This window comes from Candidozyma haemuli (genome assembly GCF_002926055.2).
Source record: "Candidozyma haemuli strain B11899 chromosome Unknown F_2014730914, whole genome shotgun sequence".
NCBI lineage: Eukaryota > Fungi > Ascomycota > Pichiomycetes > Serinales > Metschnikowiaceae > Candidozyma > Candidozyma haemuli.
This window is the reverse complement of record NW_020289912.1, coordinates 542,127-568,861: the sequence shown is the minus strand read 5'-3', so window position 1 is coordinate 568,861 and position 26,735 is coordinate 542,127. Positions and strand designations below refer to the sequence as shown.

General features: G+C 45.7%; 15 protein-coding genes across 15 annotated transcripts; 13 read left to right on the top strand and 2 right to left on the bottom strand. All coding sequences in view use genetic code 12, as the record gives it.

Moving 5' to 3' along the window:
* Positions 1-36: 36 nt before the first annotated feature.
* On the top strand, positions 37-1,435 carry CXQ85_003931 (uncharacterized protein; the record flags this gene model as incomplete). Its single annotated transcript, XM_025487565.1, has 2 exons — positions 37-196; positions 504-1,435. The coding sequence occupies 2 exons, from the start codon at positions 37-39 to the stop codon at positions 1,433-1,435; spliced, it is 1,092 nt and encodes a 363-aa protein (XP_025344581.1).
* Positions 1,436-1,842: 407 nt separating this feature from the next.
* On the top strand, positions 1,843-2,832 carry RNH35 (ribonuclease H2 catalytic subunit; the record flags this gene model as incomplete). The annotated part of the gene is made up of 1 exon (XM_025487564.1): positions 1,843-2,832. The coding sequence occupies one exon, from the start codon at positions 1,843-1,845 to the stop codon at positions 2,830-2,832; it is 990 nt and encodes a 329-aa protein (XP_025344580.1).
* An 852-nt stretch (positions 2,833-3,684) lies between these two features.
* Positions 3,685-5,130, top strand: LAT1 (dihydrolipoyllysine-residue acetyltransferase; the record flags this gene model as incomplete). Its single annotated transcript, XM_025487563.1, has 1 exon — positions 3,685-5,130. The coding sequence occupies one exon, from the start codon at positions 3,685-3,687 to the stop codon at positions 5,128-5,130; it is 1,446 nt and encodes a 481-aa protein (XP_025344579.1).
* Positions 5,131-5,355: 225 nt separating this feature from the next.
* Positions 5,356-6,707, top strand: CXQ85_003928 (transcription factor TFIIIC subunit; the record flags this gene model as incomplete). The annotated part of the gene is made up of 3 exons (XM_025487562.1): positions 5,356-5,365; positions 5,407-6,164; positions 6,225-6,707. 3 exons carry the CDS (start codon positions 5,356-5,358, stop codon positions 6,705-6,707), a joined length of 1,251 nt encoding a protein of 416 aa, XP_025344578.1.
* A 236-nt stretch (positions 6,708-6,943) lies between these two features.
* CXQ85_003927 (nucleotide diphosphatase) lies at positions 6,944-7,585 on the top strand (the record flags this gene model as incomplete). Its single annotated transcript, XM_025487561.1, has 1 exon — positions 6,944-7,585. One exon carries the CDS (start codon positions 6,944-6,946, stop codon positions 7,583-7,585), a length of 642 nt encoding a protein of 213 aa, XP_025344577.1.
* A 538-nt stretch (positions 7,586-8,123) lies between these two features.
* On the top strand, positions 8,124-8,819 carry NOP15 (rRNA-binding ribosome biosynthesis protein; the record flags this gene model as incomplete). The annotated part of the gene is made up of 1 exon (XM_025487560.1): positions 8,124-8,819. The coding sequence occupies one exon, from the start codon at positions 8,124-8,126 to the stop codon at positions 8,817-8,819; it is 696 nt and encodes a 231-aa protein (XP_025344576.1).
* A 1,146-nt stretch (positions 8,820-9,965) lies between these two features.
* Positions 9,966-10,358, top strand: CYB5 (Cyb5p; the record flags this gene model as incomplete). Its single annotated transcript, XM_025487559.1, has 1 exon — positions 9,966-10,358. The coding sequence occupies one exon, from the start codon at positions 9,966-9,968 to the stop codon at positions 10,356-10,358; it is 393 nt and encodes a 130-aa protein (XP_025344575.1).
* A 138-nt stretch (positions 10,359-10,496) lies between these two features.
* CXQ85_003924 (U2-type spliceosomal complex subunit) lies at positions 10,497-11,315 on the bottom strand (the record flags this gene model as incomplete). Its single annotated transcript, XM_025487558.1, has 1 exon — positions 10,497-11,315. One exon carries the CDS (start codon positions 11,313-11,315, stop codon positions 10,497-10,499), a length of 819 nt encoding a protein of 272 aa, XP_025344574.1.
* Positions 11,316-12,326: 1,011 nt separating this feature from the next.
* Positions 12,327-14,033, top strand: CXQ85_003923 (signal recognition particle subunit; the record flags this gene model as incomplete). The annotated part of the gene is made up of 1 exon (XM_025487557.1): positions 12,327-14,033. One exon carries the CDS (start codon positions 12,327-12,329, stop codon positions 14,031-14,033), a length of 1,707 nt encoding a protein of 568 aa, XP_025344573.1.
* A 121-nt stretch (positions 14,034-14,154) lies between these two features.
* HUT1 (Hut1p) lies at positions 14,155-15,186 on the top strand (the record flags this gene model as incomplete). The annotated part of the gene is made up of 1 exon (XM_025487556.1): positions 14,155-15,186. One exon carries the CDS (start codon positions 14,155-14,157, stop codon positions 15,184-15,186), a length of 1,032 nt encoding a protein of 343 aa, XP_025344572.1.
* Positions 15,187-15,525: 339 nt separating this feature from the next.
* CXQ85_003921 (palmitoyltransferase) lies at positions 15,526-16,551 on the top strand (the record flags this gene model as incomplete). Its single annotated transcript, XM_025487555.1, has 1 exon — positions 15,526-16,551. The coding sequence occupies one exon, from the start codon at positions 15,526-15,528 to the stop codon at positions 16,549-16,551; it is 1,026 nt and encodes a 341-aa protein (XP_025344571.1).
* Positions 16,552-16,883: 332 nt separating this feature from the next.
* Positions 16,884-18,377, top strand: RPD31 (histone deacetylase; the record flags this gene model as incomplete). Its single annotated transcript, XM_025487554.1, has 1 exon — positions 16,884-18,377. One exon carries the CDS (start codon positions 16,884-16,886, stop codon positions 18,375-18,377), a length of 1,494 nt encoding a protein of 497 aa, XP_025344570.1.
* A 533-nt stretch (positions 18,378-18,910) lies between these two features.
* On the top strand, positions 18,911-20,278 carry POS5 (NADH kinase; the record flags this gene model as incomplete). The annotated part of the gene is made up of 1 exon (XM_025487553.1): positions 18,911-20,278. One exon carries the CDS (start codon positions 18,911-18,913, stop codon positions 20,276-20,278), a length of 1,368 nt encoding a protein of 455 aa, XP_025344569.1.
* Positions 20,279-22,017: 1,739 nt separating this feature from the next.
* Positions 22,018-24,582, top strand: SSN6 (transcription regulator; the record flags this gene model as incomplete). The annotated part of the gene is made up of 1 exon (XM_025487552.1): positions 22,018-24,582. One exon carries the CDS (start codon positions 22,018-22,020, stop codon positions 24,580-24,582), a length of 2,565 nt encoding a protein of 854 aa, XP_025344568.1.
* Positions 24,583-24,667: 85 nt separating this feature from the next.
* On the bottom strand, positions 24,668-26,437 carry CXQ85_003917 (uncharacterized protein; the record flags this gene model as incomplete). Its single annotated transcript, XM_025487551.1, has 1 exon — positions 24,668-26,437. One exon carries the CDS (start codon positions 26,435-26,437, stop codon positions 24,668-24,670), a length of 1,770 nt encoding a protein of 589 aa, XP_025344567.1.
* Positions 26,438-26,735: the final 298 nt, after the last annotated feature.

Here is a 26,735-nt window from a genome sequence, read left to right as displayed (position 1 = left end):
GAATCACCTCCACTCGATATCTACTATTGATATATAATGGCCAACTATCAAATCACACTCTCCGACGAGTCTAAGGAGACCATCAACAAGGTCTTGGACTACTCCAGAACCGTTGCTCACTATGGTTTCATCCCATTCATCTTGTACTTGGGCTGGAAAGGCTCTACTCACAAGCCAAACTTGTTCAACTTGTTGAGTCCTGTTCCTTCCGTGTAAGGAGCATCTTCCATTTGTACATAGCAATATAACCATAGATCAGACACCGTTGTAGTGCTGGTTTAGCTCGATACTACGGATGGCGATGGATTGCTTCTAATTGTGGAGTGACCACAGCAATAAGAGCAACCATGCACCTTGTAGCAGTGCTTCGAGAGCCACCATCTGGCTTTGTGAAAGAAAATAAACCTTCCCGTATTTCAAGTTTTCTTTTTTGGTTGCCGGGTTGTATTCATTCCTTTGAAGCGTACTGCGTTATCGATGAATCCATACTGTCCTACACTAAGTCGCATCTCATCACTACTCTTGTTCAACATCCATGTCTGAACAATGGTCGAGACGCCAGATCGAGGTTGTGTCCGGTTTGGTAGCTGGGTTCTCGACTACTCTAGCAACTCACCCATTGGACCTTATAAAGATCAGGTTGCAGCTCGCTGACAAACTGACATCCAAGCCATTCGAACTCATATCAAGAGTATACCACGACATCCAAAGACTGGCTGCCAACGCCTATCAAGCCAGTGACAAGAGGTACCCAAAGGCATTCTACACCGTACAGCAGTATTATAGAGGTGTGGGGCCAAATTTCATCGGCAATGTGTCTGCCTGGGCGATCTACTTTGGTCTATACGCTGAGTTCAAAGAGATGGTTGCAACAGAACACTCAACAAATTACTTCGCTGCTTCATCACTAGCTGGCCTTTCAACTACATTGCTTACGAACCCAATTTGGGTTCTAAAAACTCGAATTTTGAGTACACCTAAAACCAAGAACTCGTACTCGTCTCTTTGGGACGGTATCAGAAAGATATATGTCAATGAGGGTGTGCGTACGTTCTGGAAAGGTACAGTGCCCAGCTTGTTCTCGGTGTTTCAAGGAAGTTTGCAATTCACGTTCTACGATCATGCCAAACTATATCTCACCAAGCACCAGGAGAAAGAACCTTCGAACTACCAGTACACTGGTCTCTCCATGATGGCAAGAACATTGAGTATGGTCATAGTGTATCCCACACAGGTCATCAAATCAAGACTACAGAGCTACAACTTCGGCCAAGAGAAAAGAACGATGATATCGATTATTCGTCAGATCAAAAATCTGGATGGAGGGCTACGCGGATTGTACCAGGGCATAAGCGCCAACCTCATTCGTGTGCTTCCCTCGACAGCAGTTATGTTCTTGTCTTACGAGACTACGAAGAAGTATATGAGCCATTGAGAGCGGTTCCTGCTATTTACCATCCAGCATTGCAAGCAGGTGAAGACTCTTCAAGCTACAATTCAGAGTTGATGACTCCATCATCGTCACTCTATACCAAACCTATGCTAATTCCATTCGTATCAGACTTGGTACGTCTGGCTAATTCCCCCCATGGTGTTCCCATATACTAACTGCTATCGACCCGTGCCTTGTCGTTATAGGCATGGACTGCCAACTCATTCCTAATATTTATAGACGCTTCAGTTCTTGTATTTAAATTAATGACTTCAAATCTTGTATTAAAATATTACAGTCTTATTTGTAAGCCGGTCTCTTATCGCACTTCTGCCTTGCAAATTCGTCCCCATACATTGCCTGAACGCGATACATTATACGCGTTGTTTTCATCATAAAATCAACACTTCATGACTACTTCAGATGAGCCAAAGGCCAAAAAGGCCAAGCTTGATGATGGCATGAATATCGAAAAGTGGGCTCCAAAGTCGATCACCGAGATTAAAGATAAGTTTTCATTTAACTCCACAACTTACCACTCCCCGATTCCTGAGATAATCGCTAAGAACCCAAGAGAGCCCATCGTTCTCGGTGTGGATGAAGCTGGAAGAGGTCCAGTTTTAGGGCCTATGGTATATGGTATCTCTTATTGCACAGAAGAGTATCACAGTCTGCTCAAGCTGAAGTATGGCTTTGCTGACTCCAAGACGCTTAAAGACGCTAGACGTCAGGAACTCTTTGAGCTCATAGATGACGAAGATCACGAACTTTACAAGAATGTTGGATGGGCAACGTGTACAATGACTGCAAAGGATATCTCGAGTGGTATGCTTCGAAGCGCATTAGGGCAAGGTGCTTACAATTTGAACGATCAGGCTCACGACACTACTATAGCACTTATCTCAGAGGTGATTAAATCAGGCGTGAACGTCCGCAAGATTTTTGTTGATACTGTGGGCCCTCCAGCATCGTACCAGGCAAAGCTTCAGAAAGTATTTGGTGGAGCTGATGTGACTGTCACCAAAAAGGCCGATAGTATCTTTCCCATTGTCAGTACAGCTTCTGTTGTTGCCAAGGTAACAAGAGACTTGAACTTACAATATTTTAACAAACACATTGAGCTGGTTAAAGGTCACGAGCTAGGGTCGGGTTACCCGTCTGATCCCACGACAAGCCGGTGGCTCAAAGGAAACATTGATCCAGTTTTTGGCTGGCACCATGGCCTTGTAAGGTTTCTGTGGCAGACAGCTAAAGATGCGCTTGAGAAGGGCGGAGCCGTCAAAGTAATCTACGAAGAAGAGTGTCTTAAGGATAAGGGGTATAAGGACGTCACTGGTATGTTTGAGAAGCCAAAGGGATTGATAGATCAGCTGTTCTATGGAAGGCCCGCATCACTATAGACTACAATAGACCCGAAACATTACGCCGTTTGGATAGAAATGAATGATAATTTAAATGAAAAGATGTATCGGCATTTCCATCTGCTCACCATATACTATTTCTGAGCCTCTGCCAGCCGTTCGACTTTGGCTGCGAAAAAGCGACTTGACCCAACAACTGTCAAAGTGACGTGAACCAACGAACACTTACCCACGTGTATTTACTCTTTTAATATATACGTATCTTGATCGTCCACCACATCTTTCAAGAAAGTTTAACTTCCCTCTTCACTTTTCATTTTACTTATTCTGACTTTTGGCTTCTTGTTCACCTTGCTATGGTCCTCTCTTGTTGTTGGTTGTCCATGTGTCGGAGTCATTGAGCTCCGAGAACTGTCACATCCTCCATTCCACCAAAATAGTCCGGTAAAAATCCTCAAAGCTTAAATTCAGTTTCCTTGGGCGTTCAAATTATTAAAACATTCCCCTCATTAAATAACCTTGACTTCTTCCATCTGGTTGCCTGCTATCGCTTTCTCCCGGCTGTCATCGGGGTCCGAAACGGTAGCCTCGCGCACTCCGAGCCCGCCAATTCCGAGCACTAATGTCAACGAAAAAAGGTCCTAAAGTATGGAAAATATGTCAAAAAAGACGGAATCAGATAAAAGTGACCTCTATTAAATATAAGAGGAATTTTCTGATAGAAATTCTTAACATGCCGATGAAGATCTCGATATTACATTTTCTTTCAACTTTGTCCACGTGACTCGGTGGTATTCTACCGAGCAACGGAAGACAACCATGCGATGCTACCGTCCTGTACCGCAAAACTCAAACCCACTTGAATAAAAACTTCACCAACTCATTCTTCCCATGTTTGCCCAAAGAGCCTCTTCGGCATTGCGTGCCTCTGTGTCCCACGCTGCTGTGGCGTCCAGATACTCTGGCGTCACTGCTCCTTTCCTTGCCTCTAGAGTCTCCCTTACTATGGCTAGACTCTACTCCTCCAAGTTCCCAGACCACACTGTCATCCACATGCCTGCTTTGTCGCCTACCATGACTCAGGGTGGTATTATGCTGTGGAGCAAGAATGTTGGTGACGAATTGGCCCCAGGTGAGCCCATTGCCGAGATCGAGACCGACAAGGCCTCTATGGATTTTGAGTTCCAGGAGGAGGGCTACTTGGCTAAGATTTTAGTCGACGCTGGTGCCCAGGACGTTCCTGTTGGTAAGCCTATTGCTGTGTATGTTGAGGAAGCTAGTGATGTTCCTGCTTTCGAAGGCTTCACTGCTGAAGACGCCGGTGAGGGTCCTGCTCCTCCAAAGGAGGAGGCTAAGGAAGAGCCTAAGGAGGAGGCCAAGGAGGAGCCAAAGAAGGAAGCTGCTCCAAAGAAGGAAGAAGCTTCTAAGAAGGAGTCTGCTCCAACTAAGGCTCCTGCTGGCAGAATCTTTGCATCTCCATTGGCCAAGACTATCGCTTTGGACAGAGGTATTGCTTTGAAGAACATCAAGGGTTCCGGTCCTAACGGTAGAATTGTTGCCAAGGATGTTGAGGCTTACAAGGCTCCAGCCACCGAGACCTCGTCTCCTGCCGCTGCTGCTGCCACCGCTCCAGCTTCTTACGAAGACATTCCTCTTACTGGTATGAGAAAGACAATTGCTTCCAGATTGTTGCAATCTACCCAGCAGTCACCTACATACATCATTCAGTCGCAGCTCAATGTCACCAAGTTGTTGAAATTGCGCCAATCGCTTAACGCTACCGCCGAGGACAGATACAAGTTGTCTGTGAACGACTTGTTGATCAAGGCCGTGGCCTTGGCTTCCTTGAGAGTTCCACAAGCTAACTCTGCTTGGTTGGCCGATGAGGGCGTCATCAGACAGTACAACAACGTTGACGTTTCCGTCGCCGTCGCTACCCCAACTGGTTTGATCACCCCAATCGTGAAGAACGCACACAGCAGAGGCTTGGCTGCCATCTCTAAGGAGATCAAGGAGTTGGGCAAGAAGGCTAAGGCCGGTAAGTTGGCTCCTGAGGAGTACCAGGGCGGTACTATCTGCATTTCCAACTTGGGCATGAACAATGCTGTCAACGCCTTCACTTCTATCATCAACCCACCTCAATCCGCCATTGTCGCTATTGGTACTACCGACAAGAAGGCCGTCCCAAGCGCCGTTAATGAACAAGGTTTCGTCTTTGAGGATGTCATCACCATCACTGGTACTTTCGACCACAGAGTGATCGATGGAGCCGTCGGTGGTGAATGGGTCCGTGAATTGAAGAAGATTGTCGAGAACCCATTGGAGTTCTTGATCTAATGCGGATCTCTATCCTATTCATCTACGTATAAATAATGTGCCTATAGATATAAGAATGTAGCATGGTGCAGTTGCATCAAGTGGTTTCTCATCACCTGGTTCCTCCACATGGGGGGGGGGGGCATAAATAACGAGCATGGGCCCGAAAATCTAACTAAAACAAACACACATCCTAATTCGATAGACTACTATAGATGACCCTTAAAACTATTTATATTGCCCGCCATGGCTTCCGGTCAAACTGGTTGCCTCCACCACATCCACCAAACCCCACAGGAATTGACCTGGATCCTGCCTTGGCTCCTCATGGTGTGGATCAAGCGGTTGAATTGGGCGAGTACTTGGCCACACTTCCAAAAGATGAACAACCTGAGTTTATTCTTTCTTCTCCATTTTACCGCTGTGTGGAATCAGCTAGGCCTTTTGCTGAAAAACTGGGCCTTAAAGTCCATCTAGATAGGGGAATTGGTGAATGGTTCAAGAAAGATAGAGGTGTGGTTCCTGTTCCTGGTGACTACAAGAAATTGGGCGAGTTCTTTGCTGAAGTTTTGGGCGAGCCAAGCACCTGGGACTCTGACAGTGGCGTTATTCCTCATAACCAGGGCGAAAGCGAAGAGGACGTGCTTGAGAGATCCCACAAGTTTTGGAGCTCCTTCATCCCAGCTTTCGAGAAGAAACACCCAGATGTCACTAGAGTTCTTCTTGTGAACCACGCTGCCACAAAGATTGCTTTGGGTATGGCTCTTTTGGGCCACAAGTCCCTTTACGACGAGATAGACTTCAAAGGAATAAAGACTAGATTGAGAGCAGGCGCATGCTCGTTAGATAAGTTCGAGAGAGACAATGACCACTGGATAATGTTGGAGAATGGTAAAACTGACTTCTTGAAGGATGGTGAAGAAATGAATTGGAACTTTGACGTGAAAGTGGAGGCAGGTTCCGACGAGGATATGAAGAGGAGAGCCGAGGAAGCGAAGCAAAAGCAAGGCACCGAGAATCCTTCAAAACCTGAGAAAGAGCCATTGGAGTACGAGGTACGTAGTAACATGTGAGAGATTGTCTTTTACCATGAAAAGTAATTACTAACCTTTCAGGATGTGTATGTTGCAGTTGATGTTCCAATTGTGGCTCCGTCATACTATGACGACAGCGGCGACAGCCGGGAGCTTAGTGAACAGCTTTTTATCAACCCCAATGCCAAGTTCCAGCTAACTGGGATTGAAGAAGATCGACCCTTGTTTAAGATAAGTGACAATCTGGTCGCAGGGGCAGATGCCGAGTCAGCTTCCTTCAGTAACCTGAATGCAATCGATGGACAAATATATCAAGCACATTGGAAGAAACTACTAGGGACAGAACTTATCTTCGATGATGAAGGAGCGGTGATTGGTACCGTTAGAGAGCATTTGGTGGCAGAGCCTTCGAACAAGGCTCGGAAAAAGCCTAGCAACTCTGGTGGTGATAAAGGTGATGCTATGGATGTCGATTCTGATAGCGAAAGAGAAAAGGTTGACACGAGGACAGCTTTCTTGAAGAGTGCCATTGCTACCGCCAGGTCCAAGGCGATGTCTGGATAGATCTATGATGTAACATTATGTAATGAACGTTGACGTTCCTTCTGACGTACGACACTAACTGTCCTCTAGGATGGTCAAATCTTCATTTTCGTTTGAACATGCCTTATTAACATCCTTCGTCTTTTCCTGGTTTTTAGCATGTAAGTTTGGAGGCCACTAGGATCCATTGGGTGCAAAATCCTGCATTCCTATGATATTCCGTACTTCGAGATCGAGTACCACCAAGAACTCCCACCATGACATTTAATCATCCATTATACGATCAATTGAAGAATTACAATGTGGTGCTAGGCCTGCTGTCGCCACGTAGGAAGGAAATCATATCAGCAAACGTCGGAATCAAGGATTTCACTATAGTCAAGTCGACGTTTGAAGAAGACATCACCAAAGAAGGTCTTTCTGATCTAGAGTATGTGACGCAAACAGCAGGGGCCAAGATCCCAAGTATACTTGAACAACTTGAAGGAACAAATAGTGTCGTGATTGCCGCAGATACAATTGTGTCCTGTCAAGGAAAGGTCTACGAAAAGCCTGGTACACCACAAAGACAGATGGAGATGCTCAAAGACTTCCGTGAAGCAAGACATGTTACAGTTATTACTTCCGTTCATGTTATTGTTATTAAGGATGGCCAAGAAAAGCGTGTTTCTGGCTATGAGGTGACTGACTTGCAATTCAACAGTGACCTTCTGGACAGAGAGCTTCAGAACTACGCAGACTGTGGGGAGGGCTTGCATGTTGCAGGTGGTTTCCAGTACCAAAGCATCGGAAATCTCTTGTTCACCGGTCTTAAGGGTGACTACTTCAACGTTGTGGGCTTACCTGCTTCAAAGACTTTCTCCTTGCTTTGCGAGGCCCTTCAAGTCAGATCTGCTTAGGTATTGTGATACCAGGGATGCATTGTCTTCTTGTTATCATTCAGTCCTCAAGATGATAGACCCAAGTTATTCAAGTAACTCTGACGTTCCAGCTTGGAAGCACTTTTACCCTTCACTTTAGAGACAATTGGGCAGGTCGAAATTGGATGGAAATTTATTCTCGAATAGCAAAATTCGTCACATAAGGCTTGTCAGTGTCAAGCTTCCATTATAAATGATAGTTTTGCTGCCGCCTAAAAGAGCCTCAGATCGCCTTCTGTGAAGCGATACCGATTTCGCAGCCATTTGGACCATAAGGCAACGATATCATATCTGTTGGTTTACCATGGAAACAGAAAGAAAGCAACTAATGTAACTGAGAACTTCAATTTTTTTCACCATAAATCTTTACAAGCCTTTTTTTTTTTTTTTTCTTCACCATTTTATAAGGGCCCTTTCTAGGGCGTCAGTTTAACTACTTGATGTGTACTACATATGAGTATGTGGTTTTTTCACTGCGATGAGATGAGCCTCAAAGTACTACCACTTCATATCAAACATGGCCAAATCAGTTAGCCAGAAAAAAGCCAAGCAGGCGAAGAAGGAGGAGCCAAAGGTTCAGGAAGAAGAAAAGATACAACTACAAGAATCTGCTGATTCTCTGAGTGAAGAGCAGTTGTCCAGTGATGAAGAAGAAGTTGATATCGAAGGTCTCGAAGTCCCTCCTCCAGGTGCCAAAGATACACAGAAGCTCGGTGGCCATGTGGTGAACTTTGAAACGTCAGAGAAGAGTAAACCACATATTAGCACCAAGAAGAGAGGAGTTATTTACATTGGTCGTCTCCCTCAGCATTTCCAGGAGAAGGAAGCCAAGAAGTACTTCAGACAGTTTGGAGACATCACCAAATTGAGAATCGCTAGAAACAAGACTACTGGTCGCATGAAGCATTACGGTTTTATCGAATTCAAGGATGAGGAGGCTGCTAAGGTGGCTGCCGAGACCATGAACAACTACCTTATCATGGGCCACATGATGAAGGTTCACGTTGTCGCTAACCCAAGAGATGACCTTTTCCCAGCCAAGTTGAAGAGCACTTTCACCGAATTTGACTGGAGAGCCAAGGATTACGCTGCATACCACGCAAAGAAGACTTTGGCTGAATGGGAGAAGAAGCAGGCCGAGTTCGAGGCCCTGAAGCAGGCTAAGTTTGACGAGTTGAAGGAACTCGGGTTCAACTACTCGCTTGAAGCATAAGAGACCGGTTGTGAACAATACTAGCCATACAAAGGCTCATGGAGCCACATCCTTGCATTTACATAGGCAGCCACCAGGCGACACATGCCTTGGTGAAGAGCTCCTAGATGGGCTTGCAGATGTTTCAGGCAACGAAGCATCATTGTGACTATAGACAAATCATGTAATGATAAAACAAAGAAGTATAATGCGTGTGTAAAGTAGACATCGTATTTGGTCATTCGCCTACGAAAATACGACCCGATTTCACCGAATCCATAGCACTCATAAGATACTTGTTGATAATCGCTGGCATAGACCACCAGCATGTGAACAGATAATGGTGCCACCAACCCCACACCAGAATACTCTTCCAGTCATGATCCTCGAAATCAGCTAACCCGAGCAACTGACCTTCCATATCTGCCCATTTCATGCTTCAGCAAAGAAACTAAAACATTCCTTCAGATACCAAGCAACCGTTTTCGCAGCCATTTCTACAAGGTCTCTTTTCACACGACCTTAGGGCTAGCCCCACTTAAAGATCAGAAAGGAAAATATGGCACCGTTGGTCACCGCCACAATGCGGACATAAGACTTAAGGTACTAAGGTCCAATATGGTCTGTGGGAATAAGCACAATGGCGCATGGGAAAGTGCAAGCAACCCCCGCAGGAGTGTGAAAATAGTCCATGGAAAAGGAAGAAAAGGAAGGTATCGAATTGGGGCTTGCTGGTGTAGAGGTGTACGTCTGTTTATTTTATTTTATAGTGGCAGATGTACGGGTTTCTTAATCAAAAGCTGTTTTCTCTTTCGGCAAAATCCAGCCCGTCTCTCCTGACATGTCTCGCTCAGCGCTGGGGCTCAAGATGGGTTCTCTTTACCCTTTTAGCGCAAAACTCACGGCAGTAGCCAAACTCGCACCGCAGCGAAACTGACAATCTGGGCGACTGTGATTGGGTGTACTGCATATAGACAGCGAGCAGACCCCAATTTTCTCTCCCTGGCGACAAAAAACGCCCATAGTAAACCTGCCCACCTGATCGCATTTAAACGGTTGTTTCCTGCCTCGCTCGCTTTCACATGTGAGCTCAGCTTTCGTTCAACATAAATTCATTCTTCTTCGCGAACTATTCCATCTTCCATACTTCTCCCTTCTCCCACCATCATGTCTGAAACCGAAGGCTCCGCTGTCGAGGACAAGTATTTCTCCATCGAGGAGGTCCAGAAACACAACACCACCGATGACTTGTGGATCGTTTACAACGGCCAGGTCTACAACGTCACTCCATACTTGGATGAGCATCCCGGTGGTGAAGAGGTGATTGCCGATGTGGCTGGCACTGACGCCACTGAGGCCTTTAACGACATTGGTCACTCTGACGATGCCCACGATATCTTGAAGGGTTTGAGACTCGGAAAGTTGGAGGGCGGTACCATTGTTGAGGCCCAGGGTGTCACCTCTGCTGGTGCTGCTGCCGATGTGTCTGGTATCCCATTCCCCTTGTTGGCTGCTGCTGTCTTTGCCTTGGCTGCCGGCGTGTACTTTTACCTAAACTAAACGAGACATCGTGATAGCTTTCACTCCTTGGTCATGATATTCTGCTAATATCTCATTAGAACCGGGCTGGAAACCGGCTCCAGGACTCATCCGCTCCGCTCTGGTTTCTTCCCTATAGCATACGGGTTATATAATATATTACATTCTTCGTCCTGTCAATTGCTCCAACACGAGCTCAGCATAGGCGCTGGCTGGCACTTGCCCCTGCTGCCTTTTGCATCCTCGTAGAAGTGAGGCTGCTTTGCGGACTCTAGTGTTATCCCATCGCGTGGCTCTCTGCCTGTAATCATGTGTTGTCGCTGCTGTTGCACTTTCGTATTGCTCGTATACGACAGTACCATAGACATATCCGCTGTGGCTATCTTGCACTTTGGCACCATCAACGGCTCCAAACACTGCCATGATCTCTGCAAGCACAGCATCGTTGATTTGGGCTTCTTTCTCCTCTCGTAGTTTCCATTTCACCTCGACTACCCTATCTCCACTAGGGTCCATCGCGAGGCTCGTGAGTCTTCCACTGAAGTCTAGGTCTCTATAACTGACGTAGCCAGAATGTTCAACATTTCTCTCTCGTTCGAACTGGTATCGAAGATCTTGGGCTTCTTTTTGTAAGAAATGGATCTTCTGTTCCCTCATCCCAGCATCTTCATACACTTTGGCTTGTTGCTCCTCGGCTCGGCGTAGCTGTTCCCTGAAGCGACGTATATCTTCATTTAATCCCTCGTCTTTCGCCTCCTTCTGTTTTCGTAGTTTCTCATACTGCTCGCGAAGCTTCAGGTCGCTTAGCACAGCGTAAATAGCTGTAAGAAGCTGGAACTTATGTTTGGCTTCAGCCAGGGGATTTTTGTCAGGATGAAATTTAAGGGCTTTCTTTCTATACGCTGAAACGATTTCACGTTCCGAGGCTCCCTCGGGAACGCCCAATTCGGCGTATAGATCTAGATTCTCTAGCTCCATAGTGGTGGGTTGTAGTTGATATGATCATCGCGCATAGTACATCTTCGTGTTGATATGTTCCTGAAAGAGCCAAAGATAAGTCTAATTAGGATACGTAGGACTTCGAGCATTTTTATTTTTGGTGTACTTGGCTTAAAAGACTCTACTTCCCCTTGAAGTTTAGAATTCGAATTATAAAACACTCTTTAGTATTTTTGGGATTTTAAAGAATCTCAGAGGTGGCTGCAAAATGCACTATTCTTGCCAAATGTCAAAGATAACGTCAATTACAACTTTGCATACATTTCTTCAAAATACAAAATATTCTTCGAGAGGAGATAAATCTACAATTCTTGCTTTGAAGATTGTAATGATTGCTCTTATCAAGTAAAAATGTCCAGGAGGTCAAGAACGTTGCATTCCATATTGAAGGTTTCATCGCGTGCGAGAAGTGTGGCTCAGTGAAGCTTGCCCAAAAGGACATAAGAAGAACAAGAATACTCAAAGAGAAAGGACGTATTTAAAGGCATCTCAATCATGTAAGCTTAGAGCCACATATAATTTATTCAGGTTTAGGGTTTCAAGCTGTCTAATCTTCGTTATCAGCCTCCAAGTCTAATTTAAAGATGTCGCTTCCACTTCCGATAATTATAAGACGGCAAGCGTTAAGTTCCGTTAAAAAGCATTTTATCGAAAAGGTTTTTCTGTTTTTTGTTCGAGATTCCGTTGGAATAGAGAATCTATTGGTGTACTTTCGTGGTGGATCTCTTTACCTAAAACTACTATTCGCTCCGCACCCCACACTAACTGGTCGTTGAACAACACACCAATAAATGAGGTATATACACAAAGCAAAGAGCTGACCTAGAACCGAGCAACAATTGTTTAATCAACAAACTGAATTTTAAATAATTAGCCAGTTCCGTTTCATTTCAGTTGAAGTACTACCAATGGCACTTACACCCGTGCACCATCACCACTATATTGTCGAAAAAATTCCACTACGACTCAATCGAATTATACCTGTCCAGCATGTCAATCCAGACGCCATTGGCCACAACATACGGCGCCCGTCTAAGCGCATACTTGACCACATATGAAGACTTAAAGAAGCACAGAAAGAGATTGAATAAGGCTTTGGTCAAGCTTCGTCACAATCTCGACATTGTCACAAAGGACACCAAGAAGTACAGTGAAAAGGAACAGACCAAGGGCATTAGTTCCGCACAATACGACGAGGATGAAAGGAATGGATTGCTCTTGCTCTTAATCGCTGAGCGTGATTCCTTGTATGCCTCTGAGATCAAGTCATTGCTTGAGATCTCTGGTTCGAGACTATCTTCCTACAAAAAGCTCATGGTGTCCAGACTCAAGAGAACCGTCCAGACAAGCAAGAAGCTTCTTGAGGTAACTCAGAATGAGAAGAACTCTGCTGTCAGAACAGAGCTCTACATATACGCAGCCTTGGCCCAAGGCTTATACCTGGTTAACAAAAAGAGATGGTCTGAGGCTCTCCAAGCTTTCTCCATTGCCAGATGTGGTCTTGAACTCATAGCATCTCAGAGTAGTGAAGATGCTGAAGGCGAGAACTTCAACAGAACATTGCTGGAGGAGTTGCTTGACACTTTAGTCGACCCATCGTTGAACTTGGCAGTCTCCCAGAACGACCAACACGAGTCATCTGCTGATATCATTACTGTCGCTAGAAAACACTGCCACGATAGTACTTTACCATACTTGCAACCAGCAGTTGAGCTTATAGCTTCCCAGGATCCTCAGTTTGTCCAAGAGCCAGAGGAAGAGGAGCTTTCTAGAAAGGTGACCTGGAGAGAGCATGAAGCTAACGTTTACAATGATGAATTGGCAACCAAGATTGCTCGTCTCAATCGCGTTGACTGGAAAGAATTTGCTGAGGCCAACGACTACGATAGCTTGTTGCAGAAGTGGACTGCCCTTGTGGACCTCCACGAATCTGACATACTGAAGAACAAAGATGAAGACGATCTTGACAAGGTTCAAGATGGCGCTATTGTTTTGACATACCTCAAGTATAATGTTCACTTCACAAAGTTGAAGAGAGATTTGCTACTCATTGAGCAGTTAGAATCCCAAAAGTTCGCTAGTGTTGCTAAGAAACTTCAAGCACACCGTGACATCCTCAGACTCTTCGATTCTATTGTCTCCACTGTTGAACAGCTTAAAGACTTGCCCGGTGTATACAACGATGAGGAGATGTACGAATCGTTAGAAAACATGGAGCGTTTCTTTGTTTCCAAGAGAGCAATTGTCGTGGCCGATTCTTATGCACTTGCCAATAAGCTTCCTGAGGCACTCAAGGTTTACAACCATCTTTCAAACACCTTTGAGGCAACCTCCGATTTTTACAAGATCGAGTCATTCCCTTACGAAGTAACGAGTAACGACCAGGTGAAAGAGCTTGCGTCTACAATCCAAACCAACTTGTCCAAGATTCATGTCATGGCACAATTCCACAGTGAGCAAAACAGCCAGAGTAACCTTGTTGTCGACAATGTTTTTAAGTTCCCACTGTCCGACGGATTAGCTAGAATCACAAACGCTGGAGACAGAGGAGCTATCAAACCAGTCTTGAGTAAGGCCGTTTTGTTCGATGTTGCATTCAACTACATCAGCTACTCATCCAGAGCAGATGAAACAAGTGGAGGCGAACCAACTGAAGATAAAAAGAAGAGCGGATTTTTCGGCATTTTCGGCCGTTAAGTAATACCATAAAGCATTAGTATTGTGCACTTAGCATTAACATGTACATGTAGTAGCGCGCTGTTTAAGACATACTGGAGACTCCATCAACACACACTTATTCCCACCATATATCCGCCCAATGAAGGAAAGCTCGGTATTTACGCTCATTTTTTGTGTGCTTGGTCTTTACGGCCTGTTCCTTTCATGGTCGCTTCTTCAAGAGAGAATCAACACCAAACCATATGAAATCATTGGTGGATCACCTGTGTTCTTCAAAGCTCCATTACTTGTCAATACTATCCAGGCGTTTTTTGCATGTCTTGTTGGTCTTCTATATTCATGGGTGGCCCATAGGCAAAACCCATTTGCCATTTTCTCCAGTAAAAGCAGCAAGGACACCACTGGCGGTTCAACATACGTGAAATTTTTCATAGCCATAGCTATCACCTCGACCGTGTCTTCTCCATTAGGCTACAAGGCCTTGAAGCACGTTGACTACTTGGCTTTCTTACTTGCAAAGTCTTGTAAGTTGCTTCCTGTGATGCTAGTGCATTTCGTGCTTTACAGAACGAGATTTCCACCGCACAAGTACTTGGTCGCTGGAATGGTTACATTTGGTGTGATCTTGTTTACCACCTGCCACAGCTCTGGCAAGTCTAAAGCTTCCATAAACGATGGCAATACGCTTCTTGGTATGGCACAATTAGCGGGCTCGATGCTTCTTGATGGCTTGATGAATTCAACGCAAGATCAACTCTTCAAACTTCCTAATCGTCAACATAAGCTTACTGGAGCCTCACTCATGAGTATCCTTAATCTCATGGTATTTATTCTCTCGGCAGGATTCATCTTGGTGTTTCAGTTCCAAGAGGAGGCCGTTTATACATGGAATTTCGTTCACAGGTATCCACAGCTGCTTATGGACATACTTGCATTTTCACTCTTTGGAGCTGCAGGGCAGGTCTTTGTGTTCCTCATTCTCGAGAAATTTGATTCTCTCATCTTGGTTACTGCCACAGTCACGAGAAAGATGATAAGTATGATTCTTAGTGTGGTTTTGTTTGGCCATAAACTTTCATTGGGCCAATGGCTAGGCGTGCTTTCAGTGTTTGGAGGCATAGGTTATGAATCCTATTTGAAGCTAGCATCCAAGAAGCAAAAACAGGCATAGATGGTGGTTTGCAACCATTTTCTCGTACATAGCACAGAGAGATCTCTCACCTAAAAGAAAAGAAAGAATATCCTTTCCGGACATTCAGAAGCATCTTTGTTTAGTTTCTATACAAAAAATTCATTTTTCTATTCTATTTTCTGGTCAATCTCGGTTGCCACCTTAAACCTGTTTCTCAGCCTCAGCCTACATCCTGGTCGCACACTGTTATCATCAAACCGATCCATGCTCATATCCCATCCTTCTATAATGTGGACCCATTCTTCGACATGGACCAACATAGAACTGGCTCTATGTGCGTTTCTATCGCTATTTCCTAAAGTGCTTGTCCTGGCGACCATGACTTGGGGCCTTTGGGCTATTTATACACAGCTGCACAGCATACCAGAGCCCTGGGGACTGGTAGCAATTGCAGTAGCCGCTGTTCTATACGGCTTGAGCATATTTGCATATTTCCGTGTCATCTATGATGGACCAGGATCGCCAAGTGATTATCCAGAACTACGATGTGCTCCACAGCCAGACCCAGAACACTATGGTAGATCGCCATACGATACTGGGGACTACGCCCATCCGTACACATTGGAAACACCAAGAGCAACCATTCCTCCAACAGAAATATATTCGTCACATACGTTCCGTGATAACCAGCCGACTTATAAGCTGTGTCATGTGTGCAATACTTGGAAGCCTGATAGGTGCCATCATTGCAATAGTTGCAAACGATGCGTACTCAAGATGGACCATCATTGCCCGTGGTTTGCTACCTGTATCGGCTACAAGAACCACAAGTACTTCATCCAAAGCTTGTGCTATATAACCTCGTTTTGCGGCTTGCTTTTGTTGCTTTCTGGCTACGAGTTATACCGGTTCTTTGCGGACCAGGAATTCGACTTGCATTCATACCTCCTGTTGAACTTGGTATTCGTGTTTGTCTTGTCCTTTACATTCTACGTTGCAGTGGGCATCTTTTCTGCATTCCTGGTATACTTGATGGTCCGCAACTACTCAACAATCGAGTTCCAAGACAGCCGGTGGAACTACTCTGGAGATGACGCCCAATATGAGTTCGATTCAAACGGAAAGAGAAAGAAATTGGGACATCTCTATGACTTGGGTATCAAAAAGAACATCCGTGCAGTGATGGGAGACACCTGGGCAGCATGGCTCTTGCCAATTAGAGTGACAACGGAATCCTTACTGGCAGGAACTAGAAATGGCGTACACTTCGAGATAAATGAAGACGTTTACGAGAAAATGTGTACCAACGCCAAGCTCCAAGCTCAGCTTAACAGACAACTTGCCGAGTACAGAGAACGGACACACCACGGAAATGGCACGCAACAGCAACAAGATATCGTGTAACAGACAAGACAGCCTCACTAAATGTCCACGAGAGATGAACAGAACCCTGCCAGCACAGATACCGATAGAATATGATTTCAGATATGATTTCAGATATGATAAGCGACGCCAGCTTACTAAAGGCAACTTTTAAGCGCCTTTTCAAATCGATCAGGAGCTAACTGTATTATTTTTTCCCACTATTACTTCAATGTAGAAAACTTTTTTTTTCTTCACCCTTTGCCTCGGCCTCTTCCACCCACCAGTATTCTTCCAACTCTGTTCGCGAAATTATCAACTCACATCTCATATCTACTATCTTCAACTCTTCTCGAAAAAAGTAACTAGCGGCAATGTTCGTGCAAATGCCCTTCGACGACCTCAAGGTCGATCCCAATAAGAAGAGAAGAGTGGCATACTTCTACGATGCTGACGTTGGTAACTATGCATATGGCGCTGGGCATCCCATGAAGCCTCACCGTATCAGAATGGCACATTCGTTGATCATGAATTACGGTCTCTACAAGAAAATGGAGATCTACAGGGCCAAGCCTGCTACCAAACAGGAGATGTGTCAGTTTCACACCGACGAATATATCGATTTCTTGAGCAGAGTGCTGCCGGACAACTTGGATATGTTTGCCAAAGAGCAGGTGAAGTTCAACGTCGGAGACGACTGTCCTGTTTTCGACGGTTTATTTGAATACTGTGGTATTTCTGGAGGTGGTTCTATGGAGGGAGCAGCCCGTTTGAACAGAGGTAAATGTGATATTGCAATCAACTACGCTGGTGGTTTGCACCATGCGAAAAAATCCGAAGCCTCTGGGTTTTGCTACTTGAACGATATCGTGTTGGGAATAATCGAGTTGTTGCGTTATCATCCCCGTGTGTTGTACATTGATATTGATGTCCACCACGGTGATGGTGTTGAAGAGGCTTTCTACACCACAGACCGTGTCATGACATGCTCCTTCCACAAGTACGGTGAATTTTTCCCTGGTACTGGTGAGCTTCGTGATATTGGTGTTGGTAAGGGTAAGCATTACGCTGTGAATGTGCCTTTGAGAGACGGTATTGACGATGCTACGTATAAGTCAGTGTTTGAGCCTGTGATTTCCAAGATTATGGATTGGTACCAGCCATCGGCAATTGTATTGCAATGTGGTGGTGATTCTTTGAGTGGTGACAGGCTAGGCTGCTTCAACTTGTCCATGCGTGGTCACGCCAACTGTGTCAACTTTGTCAAATCGTTCAATGTTCCTCTCATGGTTGTCGGAGGCGGTGGTTACACAATGAGAAACGTCGCCAGAACGTGGGCCTACGAGTCCGGTTTGTTGAACGAAGTGAACTTGCCTAACGAGTTACCGTACAACGAGTACTATGAGTATTATGGACCAGACTACAAACTCGATGTGAGGCCGTCTAACATGTACAACGCTAACGCTCCAGAGTTCATGAATAAGATCTTGACGAATATTATCGCCAACTTGGAAAACACCAAGCACGCTCCTTCTGTGCAAATGAATGAAATCCCTCGTGACGCGGAAGACTTGGGTGATGAGGAAGAAGACTCACCCATGGCTATTGACACCAAAGGTGGTTCGCAACAGGCAAGAGACGAGAGAGTTGTTCCTGAAAACGAGTTCTATGACGAAGAGGACAAGGATATTGGAGACCGCCACATTGGTCCTTCAGAAACCTCTACTGCTGGAGAGAAACGTGAAGCTAATGGTGCCAGCGAAGGAGGTAATGATGAACCCGCTACAGAGAAGAAAGAAGAGGAGGAAAAGCCTCAATTGACAGAAGACGAGCAGAAGGAGATCGACGAACTCAACAAGGAAGCCTAGCTGTAGACAGCAGGCATGTAGTATAGCTAGACAAAAGGACCAATAAAAAAATGTATTACTTTGTTGTATGCGTAGGATATAGGATAAAAGTTTGCAGCGTTTGGGGCGCTCTCTCCATATAAAAATAAATCATAGACGAGTGGGAATTACATGCCAGAGAAAGCCATTTGGCAGACTTCATGGAACGACACCAGTACGAGACATGCCTCCAGGGGACCATCTCTGCGAGCTGGTTCGTATATTAGGTTGACAGGATGCGGTTAACACCTTTCCTTAAACAACACAACAACAAAAATAGACCAGAATCAAATCATTATTGAATCTCTTAAAGTCTTAATATTTTAGATGTCAACCGAAAATTCCCCGAAACTATCATATTTCATGGTTATATGCTTATCGTCGGCACTGGGTGGGCCGTGACTCATGCAGTATATATCGAGCGACAGAATCAGTAGATTCCACTACTGATACGACGCCCAATGAGACATTCTGCTATAAACTCCATAGCCAGAGGTCGAATACTGGCTGCCAGCATGCCATTGCGTTCATTGGCGGTACGCCATTTCTCAAGACTGTCTTCATCGTCGTTCTTCCACTGGGGCCACAGAAGAGCTGAACCGCTTACGCTAGTTGCATCTACAGATCCATTTAAACCACGAACGTTTACTTCATCTACTAGTCCTCCTATAGAAGTGAAGTCTTGCCAGCTGCTAGCTTCTGCTACGGCTCCTGAATTTGTTGGATCTCCACATCTGAAGCTACACAATGTTGTGTGGAGAGATCCAGTGCAGAATATCTATATTGTGAAGAAACCGTGGAACGATGCGGTGCTAACGGCAATGGTTCAATTTATCAATTTCATTCACAACGACTATCCAAGTCTTAATGTCATTGTGTCCCCGGACGTTGCTGACGAGCTTAAGACTGAGTACCAGAAGCAGTCGGTGCCTAAAACCCGTATACTCTATACGGGATCGGTTGAAGAAATTGTTGCTAAAACAGATTTAATTGTTACTCTTGGTGGTGATGGAACTACACTTCGGGCGGTGCTGGCCTTTCTGAATTCCAGGGTACCTCCAGTGCTCAGTTTTGCATTGGGTACTCTAGGGTTCCTCTTGCCATTTGACTTTGCTCACCACAAAAGAGTCTTTCAGACAGTCTATGAGTCAAGGTCAAAGGCACTTCACAGAACAAGACTCGAGTGCCATGTTGTGCGTCGTAAAGAAAGCGAAGAACGAGAAAGGGCCGGCAAGAAACCAGAACAGGTTCGTCGCTATGAACTCCAGCATTACAAACAGCATCATAATGCCACTATGCTCCATGCCATGAATGATGTTTCGTTGCATAGAGGGTCTCAGCCCAACTTGGTGCTGTTGGACATTTATATTGATAGCGAGTTTCTCACCACCACTACTGCTGATGGTCTCGTCTTTGCATCTCCTACTGGCTCCACGGCTTACTCGCTTTCATCAGGCGGGTCAATTGTGAACCCATTGGTACCATGTATACTACTTACGCCTGTGTGCCCGAGATCGCTTTCGTTTAGACCTCTCATTCTACCAACTACATCGCATATAATGGTCAAGCTACCTGTGACAAACCGGAACAGCCTGATCAACCTCAACATTGACGGTATTCCGCAGGCGGAGCTTCATCCAGGAGACGAATTGCATTTGGTCAGTGAAAACGGAACAATTTACATCCCTGGCAAACACCAGCCACCACATACTTTGGCTGCAAAACAAGGATTCGACGACCTTTTAGAGCCAGGAGCTATGACGATCAAGGAGAACCCAAGTAAAGGAATTTATTGCATTGCCAAGACGGAAAACGATTGGACAAAGGGAATCAACGAACTTTTAGGATTCAATAAGTCGTTCAAGGGAAAGATGAAGATCTAACAGATGAGATAGATAACGCCGTTTCTAGCGGTAGCCAATAAAGGTAAGGCCTTACTTGTATAAATAGAGAATTAAATCCAAGGCGCCATCCATAATGTGGCCCCCTTCTGCAACAACATTTTGACAAGATGTAAAGTTCTGGGGTACAGTTTGACAGATAAGCGAGGGAGATCTACAAAGGGTCAGCGTTGGACAGTGATAAGTGCACATGGCAGGGACAAAAAAGAAAAGAAACGGAGCGAGTCAAATAAGGTGCGCAGATCTTGTGAAAAAATAAGAGGAAACAATGGCGCCGAAAGATTCTGGAATTGTTGCTATTTGGGATAAACAGGTGGCTGGCGTATGCGGTGGTGGGGCGTGAAAAATGTCACGCGACAAAGCTCACGTGACCAAAAGTATGCATGTTTTACACTATTTTCGAAGGCTCGGCAGTGACCGATTCGACGAGACCCAATACCCAAATGCTCGCGCCCGCGCCCGCACCCTTACCCCTAGTGAGCATGGCGTGGCCGTTGTCACCCCTATTGCCCATTAAAGCAACGTGGGGTGCCGAGCATGGGGTGCACAGGATAAGGTGCAAAAACAAAAAAAAAAAAAAAGGTGTGAACGCGGTGAGCCGGGACCAAACCCCACTAACCATCATGTGATGGCAAAAACACCCACCCAAAAAGTCGAAATACCCTTACATTTCCTTAAGTTCCCCTGCCACCTGAAATTTCGCTTTATGACGTGCTGACAGTAGCGCACGCTGCATACCCGAAAATAGCCGCATTTGCGACTTTCCGAGGCCGCCTGGAGTACGCAGCAGCCATGGAAACATGAGAGAGTTGGTGCCGGCAGCGCGGCTCGAGCCACTCGTTTAAAACAGCAAAGGTGGCACTTGTCGATACACAATCTGCCATTAAGCCTTTTGGGGTGAATGGGAGAGGAGAAGATAATGGGGAAAATGAACGTCGGCATTTATTGTGACGATGACATTTGCATTCTTTCTTTTTTTTTTTTTATAGATTTGATTCCTATTTTGTTACTTCTCTCGTTCTTTACCTGATATCTCTAAATGATCCAACGGTCCAAAGCCCAAGCCATTGTCAAGAAACAACCGCCCCTTGGCTCTTTCCTTTTTTGGACGTTTCAGTATCTCAAAAACCCACCACCCACTTGCTCACCAAAATTCCTCCCAAAAAACGCTGGGTATTCTTTCTGCCTGGGCCCTTTTTTCCATTGCTTCGGCCTGTTTTTCTGTTATTTTTTCTGGCCCGCACCTTCGCTCGAGTTTAGCTGCATTGGCTTTTTCGTCCATTCTTTGTTCATTCTTTTTTGTGTCCTCACGCATTATTTGCCTGCCTGGCAGGACAATTTTTTTTTTTTTTTTTTTTTTTTTTTTTGGCCTTTTTCGCTACTGAACTAATCTTCTGTGGCCTCCTCACTCTGACAAAACTTACACTTCTTTTTTTTTCCTCCCCTCACCCACATCACCAACTTGCCAGAAGGACCCTTTTTCAACCCTTTCGAGGCTATTCTCGCAATTTTCGCCATCCATAATTGTTCTTAAGACTTTCGAATTATTGGTCTTTTTTTATTATTCGAATCTCCGCCCTTTTCTCCCGGTCCTGTCCCTTCATTTTCATTACTTCAACTAGCCGCCAGCGCTACCAACTAATTTCCCTTCCATCCGCCTGATGTCACTTCCCGTGCAAATGGCAATGAAACTGTCCAATGGCGTCAACCCTTCTCCAATCATGCTTCCGCTCCAGCAGCAGCAGATGCAAATGATGCCCCAGGCCCACGCCCACGCTGCTCAAGCTCAAGCCCACGCTCAAGCTCAGGCTCAGGCTCAAGCTCAGGCCCACGCCCATGCCCACGCCCAGAACCAGGCTCTTGCAGCTCAGCAACAGCAGCAACAGCAGCAGCACCAACAACAACTGCAGCTGCTGCAGCCTCCCCAACAACAGGCTCAGCCGCTCCAGAATGGTGAACGTTCCATTCTTTCCGAAACAACTTCCCAAACCTGGCTTGCCGTTGGTTCCTTGGCTGAATCGCTCGGTGACTTGGAGAAAGCTCTGCTGGCTTATGATGCTGCCTTGAGACATAACCCCAACAATCCAGAGGGTCTTATTCGTATGGCTAACATTTACAGATCTAGAGACCATTTCTTGAAGGCTGCTGAGCTTTACGAGCAGGCTCTTTCGTTTAACAACGAGAATGGTGACACTTGGGGTCTTTTGGGTCACTGTTACCTTATGATGGACGACTTGCAGCGTGCTTACGCCGCCTACCAAAGAGCTCTCTACTTCTTGGACAATCCTAACGTTCCTAAGTTGTGGCACGGTATTGGTATCTTGTATGACCGTTACGGTTCTTTGGAGTATGCCGAAGAGGCCTTTGTTCGTGTGTTGGACTTGGATCCAAACTTCGACAAGTCCAATGAGATTTACTTCCGTCTCGGTATTATTTATAAGCACCAAGGTATGCTTCCTTCTGCTTTGGAGTGTTTCCAATACATCTTGTCCAACCCCCCTCATCCATTGACACAACCTGATGTCTGGTTCCAGATCGGTTCGGTTCTTGAACAGCAGAAGAACTGGAATGGTGCTAAAGAAGCTTACGAGAAGGTCTTGGAAGTCAACCCTAACCATGCTAAGGTCTTGCAACAATTGGGTTGCTTGTACTCTCAAGCCGAGTCTGCAACCTCTCCCGGTGAACAGGCACAGGGTGCCCAGGGCCAACAGCCTTTCCAGCAAGATCTCAATATTGCTCTCAAGTACCTTACTCAGTCTATTGAAATTGATGCTGGTGATGCTCACTCGTGGTATTACTTGGGCCGTGTCCACATGATTCGTGGTGACTTCAATGCTGCCTACGAGGCTTTCCAACAGGCTGTTAACCGTGATGCTAGAAACCCAACCTTCTGGTGCTCCATTGGTGTTCTTTATTACCAGATCTCCCAATACCGTGATGCTCTTGATGCATACACGAGGGCAATCCGTTTGAACCCATACATCTCCGAAGTTTGGTACGACTTGGGTACCTTGTATGAGACTTGCAACAACCAAATCAGCGACGCCTTAGATGCTTATCGCCAGGCCGAGCGTTTGGATCCTGGCAATCCTCATATCAAGGCTCGTTTGGAGCAGTTGATCAAGTATCAGCAAGATGGAAACACCCATCCTCCTCAGCCTCCACCAGTGAACCAACAACCTCGTTTACCGCAAGGTATGGTTTTGGAGAGCACGCAACCTCAACAGCCTCAGCAGCCTCCTGCTCCTCAGCAGTTCTCTCAAGGACCACCTCCACCACCTCCTCAGCTCCTGCAAGGCCAACGTCCTCCACAGCAACCGGTAGGATTCCCTGGTCAGGGTATTCAGCCACATCACCAGGCTCCTCCACAGCAGCAACAACCCCAACAACCACAACCCCAACAGCAACAGCACCAACAACAGCAACTGCCGTATCAGGTTGGTAGACCTCAACTCGGATCGCAGCCTCCTCATCTCCAACAGTCAGGCCAGCCGCTTCCGCATCAACAGCTTCCTCAACCGCAAGCTCCTCAAGGCGCTCCTCAATTTCCCGGACATCAAAGTAACCCTTCACTGCAAATAGCTACGCCACAGCATCAGCCCCAACCGTTAAATCAGCTTCCTCCTGTTAGCGGAGTGGGCGAGCATGCTGGACAACATGTTGGATCTTCCACCCAATCTCCTGCTTCTGCTGCGACGCTTCCTCCAGTTCAATCCCGTCAAGATACTAGAGAACAGACTCCAGCTCATCCATCTGCCGAGTCGAGAACAGGTGAGCAGACTGCTTCGGAGCCATCAAAACAGGCTACTCCAATGGATGTTGAGAATTCTGCAGCACCAGCTCCAACTGAGACTAATGGATCCCTCAAACACGATCTAGAAGAGAAAGCTGATGATAAAACATTGAAGAAGCCTTCTGTTTCCAAGGGCAACACTCCACAGCCCAATGACGCTAATAGCCAACAAAACGGTGCTCCAGCTAGTGCGCGTCCGGAACAAGCAAGAGAGCCAGAGAAGCCTTCTGAACCAGTTGCTGCAACGAAACCTCCAGGCCCAGCTTCTGCGCCAGGTCCCGGAGTTAATCCTCAACCTATAGTGACTGGGGAGACGTCTTCAAGTAACTCTACTGCTCCTCCCAAGTTTTCTAGCGCCGTGACGGAAAACGAAAAGAAGGAAGAAAACGAAAAAGACAATGAGAACGATGAAGAGGATGAAGAAAAAAAGAATGAGCCTGTTGAGCCACCTTTGCGTAAGGTGGAAGAAGACGAAAACTACGATGACGAGTAATGATGTCGCTATGGACTTTCCCTGCTTACCGTCAAGTGACGGTTTGAACTTTGTGTATTATGTACGATTAACCTCTGTTAAACATTTACTGGTTAAATGCTCCTGGAACAGACGCCGTTTGTGTCGGCGTTGGTGATGTAGTTGTACTTGGTCTTCTTTCTCTTGATGTGACAATGGTCATGTTGGATAAGTGGCCTGCTTTATGGGCACTCAAATATAGGTTAAACATGTCTTTGAGGAAGGTTACTCCAAACATACCTATAAGGTTAGCCAAGAGAATCAATTTTGTCTTCGGAACATGCTGGAACCAAGACGACCTCAGAAGCATTGTAAGTATTATTCTGCCAACATCAGCCGCAAGGAAGGGCCATAGGAAGGTAGTCACACCAGTGACGACTCTCAGGTTTACGAGTAACGACGACGAATAGTCGTTCTTTAGGCACGCAAGAGATTTGAACAGCCAAGATTGAACCTTAAGCTTGATCCAACGCCATGCAAAGTCATCTTTGAATATAAGCAGCGATGTGAGAAGCTTGTGCTTCAAGGCTGTTATCACCGGTGACGTTGAACCGACAAAATTAGAGTTACGCTTCGCCTTTCTGACCTTGTCCCGCAATTCAAAATGAAGCTTTCCTAAACGATTCTCGATGGTTTCGTACCTTGCAAGCTCACTTTCACTGAGTGAGTTAGCAATGCTCTTTGGACGCACAGCCATAGAAAGATCGAAATGGCGCTTGTTAACCGTGAGACGGAACAACAAGTCATAAAGCCATCTTGCAGGCACCATAGACCCAATCATAATATTAGGATCCCACCAGTTGATGCCTTTGGTAAGACCAGTCCAGCCAAGCAAACCCAAAGAGCGGGATCTCCATGCGGAAACAAGACCTTGCTTGACGTTAGCATACAAGCTTTTGGCAAGCATATGATTACCCAAAGAAGAAACGTATTGGCAAACAAGGAACTCATTGAATACATCTGTAAGCATCGACAGGGCTGAAGTATTGAAGATGCATCCGAATATCGAGGAGAAACGCATCCGGAACAAGACTAGTGGTAGTAAAGGCACAAGCTGAAAGCGGAAGTGACTCAAGACATTAATATCCCATTCCATACGGTCCGCCAGAGGTACCGCCGTACTCAAAGATGATCCTGGCGCTGGTGGTGTTTTCTTTCGAAGCAAGGAGACCAAAATTGATTCTGGAATCATTACCTCAAGCATGTTCACACCACAACGAGTGAGACCAGCATATCCTACCGTCACTATTCCAATGGCAGCTCCCGATACACCCATAAAGACACCCAGGTACAGAACCATGTCTTTGATAGATGATCTGACTAAACTGTTGAGTGCAAGGAGCGACGAATGAGACATCTTGAAGACGATTTTGTTTTTACATTGAGGGCAATCTGTGGAAAGCATGATGGAGGTGTTGTCACCAAGACCAACCATTTCTGAAGAAGGCGTGTAGACATATGATTCGGTGCCAAACTGGACAAGAAGGCTACCCCAGCGGGAGTTGAAGTTAAACATGCCCTGGTCGTCTAGGTCGTCTTCATCAACAGGTGGAAATACACCCACATCGCCATTTCTCCTGTTTCCATTATCACTTCCATTATCACTATTAGTTGGAGTTGGCGCCCGGGCTCTTCTATTAACTCCCTGGGTTTCATCCCTAAACGTTCTAGTCACCTTAGAAGGTGGAAGCGAGTTGAACCACTCCATAAGGCACATCTTGTGAACCACCAAGGAACAAGTGGAACATGGCATAATAAGGTCCTCAGCATCTTTTGTAGTGCCAAACGATGGGATTTCCGTATCGTCGCCTAGACAAAGGGCACAAATGGAAGTCATGGCGAAAGAAGGTAGTAGGAAATCTGGGGAAGTGACATGAGATTTCGCACTCACCTGAGAGAAGTATGGGTGGAGTGATAGAGAGAGAAGATTTGATGTTTGGGTGAAAAAGAGGAATTTGGCATTCTATCAGATCAAGTTCGATCTTAAGGATTTTGGTTTTAAAAGGTTTGTTGGGTACCTGGTGGTTGGGCGGAGGCCAGTGGTTTGTTGAGTACTGGACCGGAACTAATGGGACCGAGGTAGTCAGGGTGGGCGATAAGCTCGGTCTTAAGTAGTGGGGGTTTTGAGGCTACCA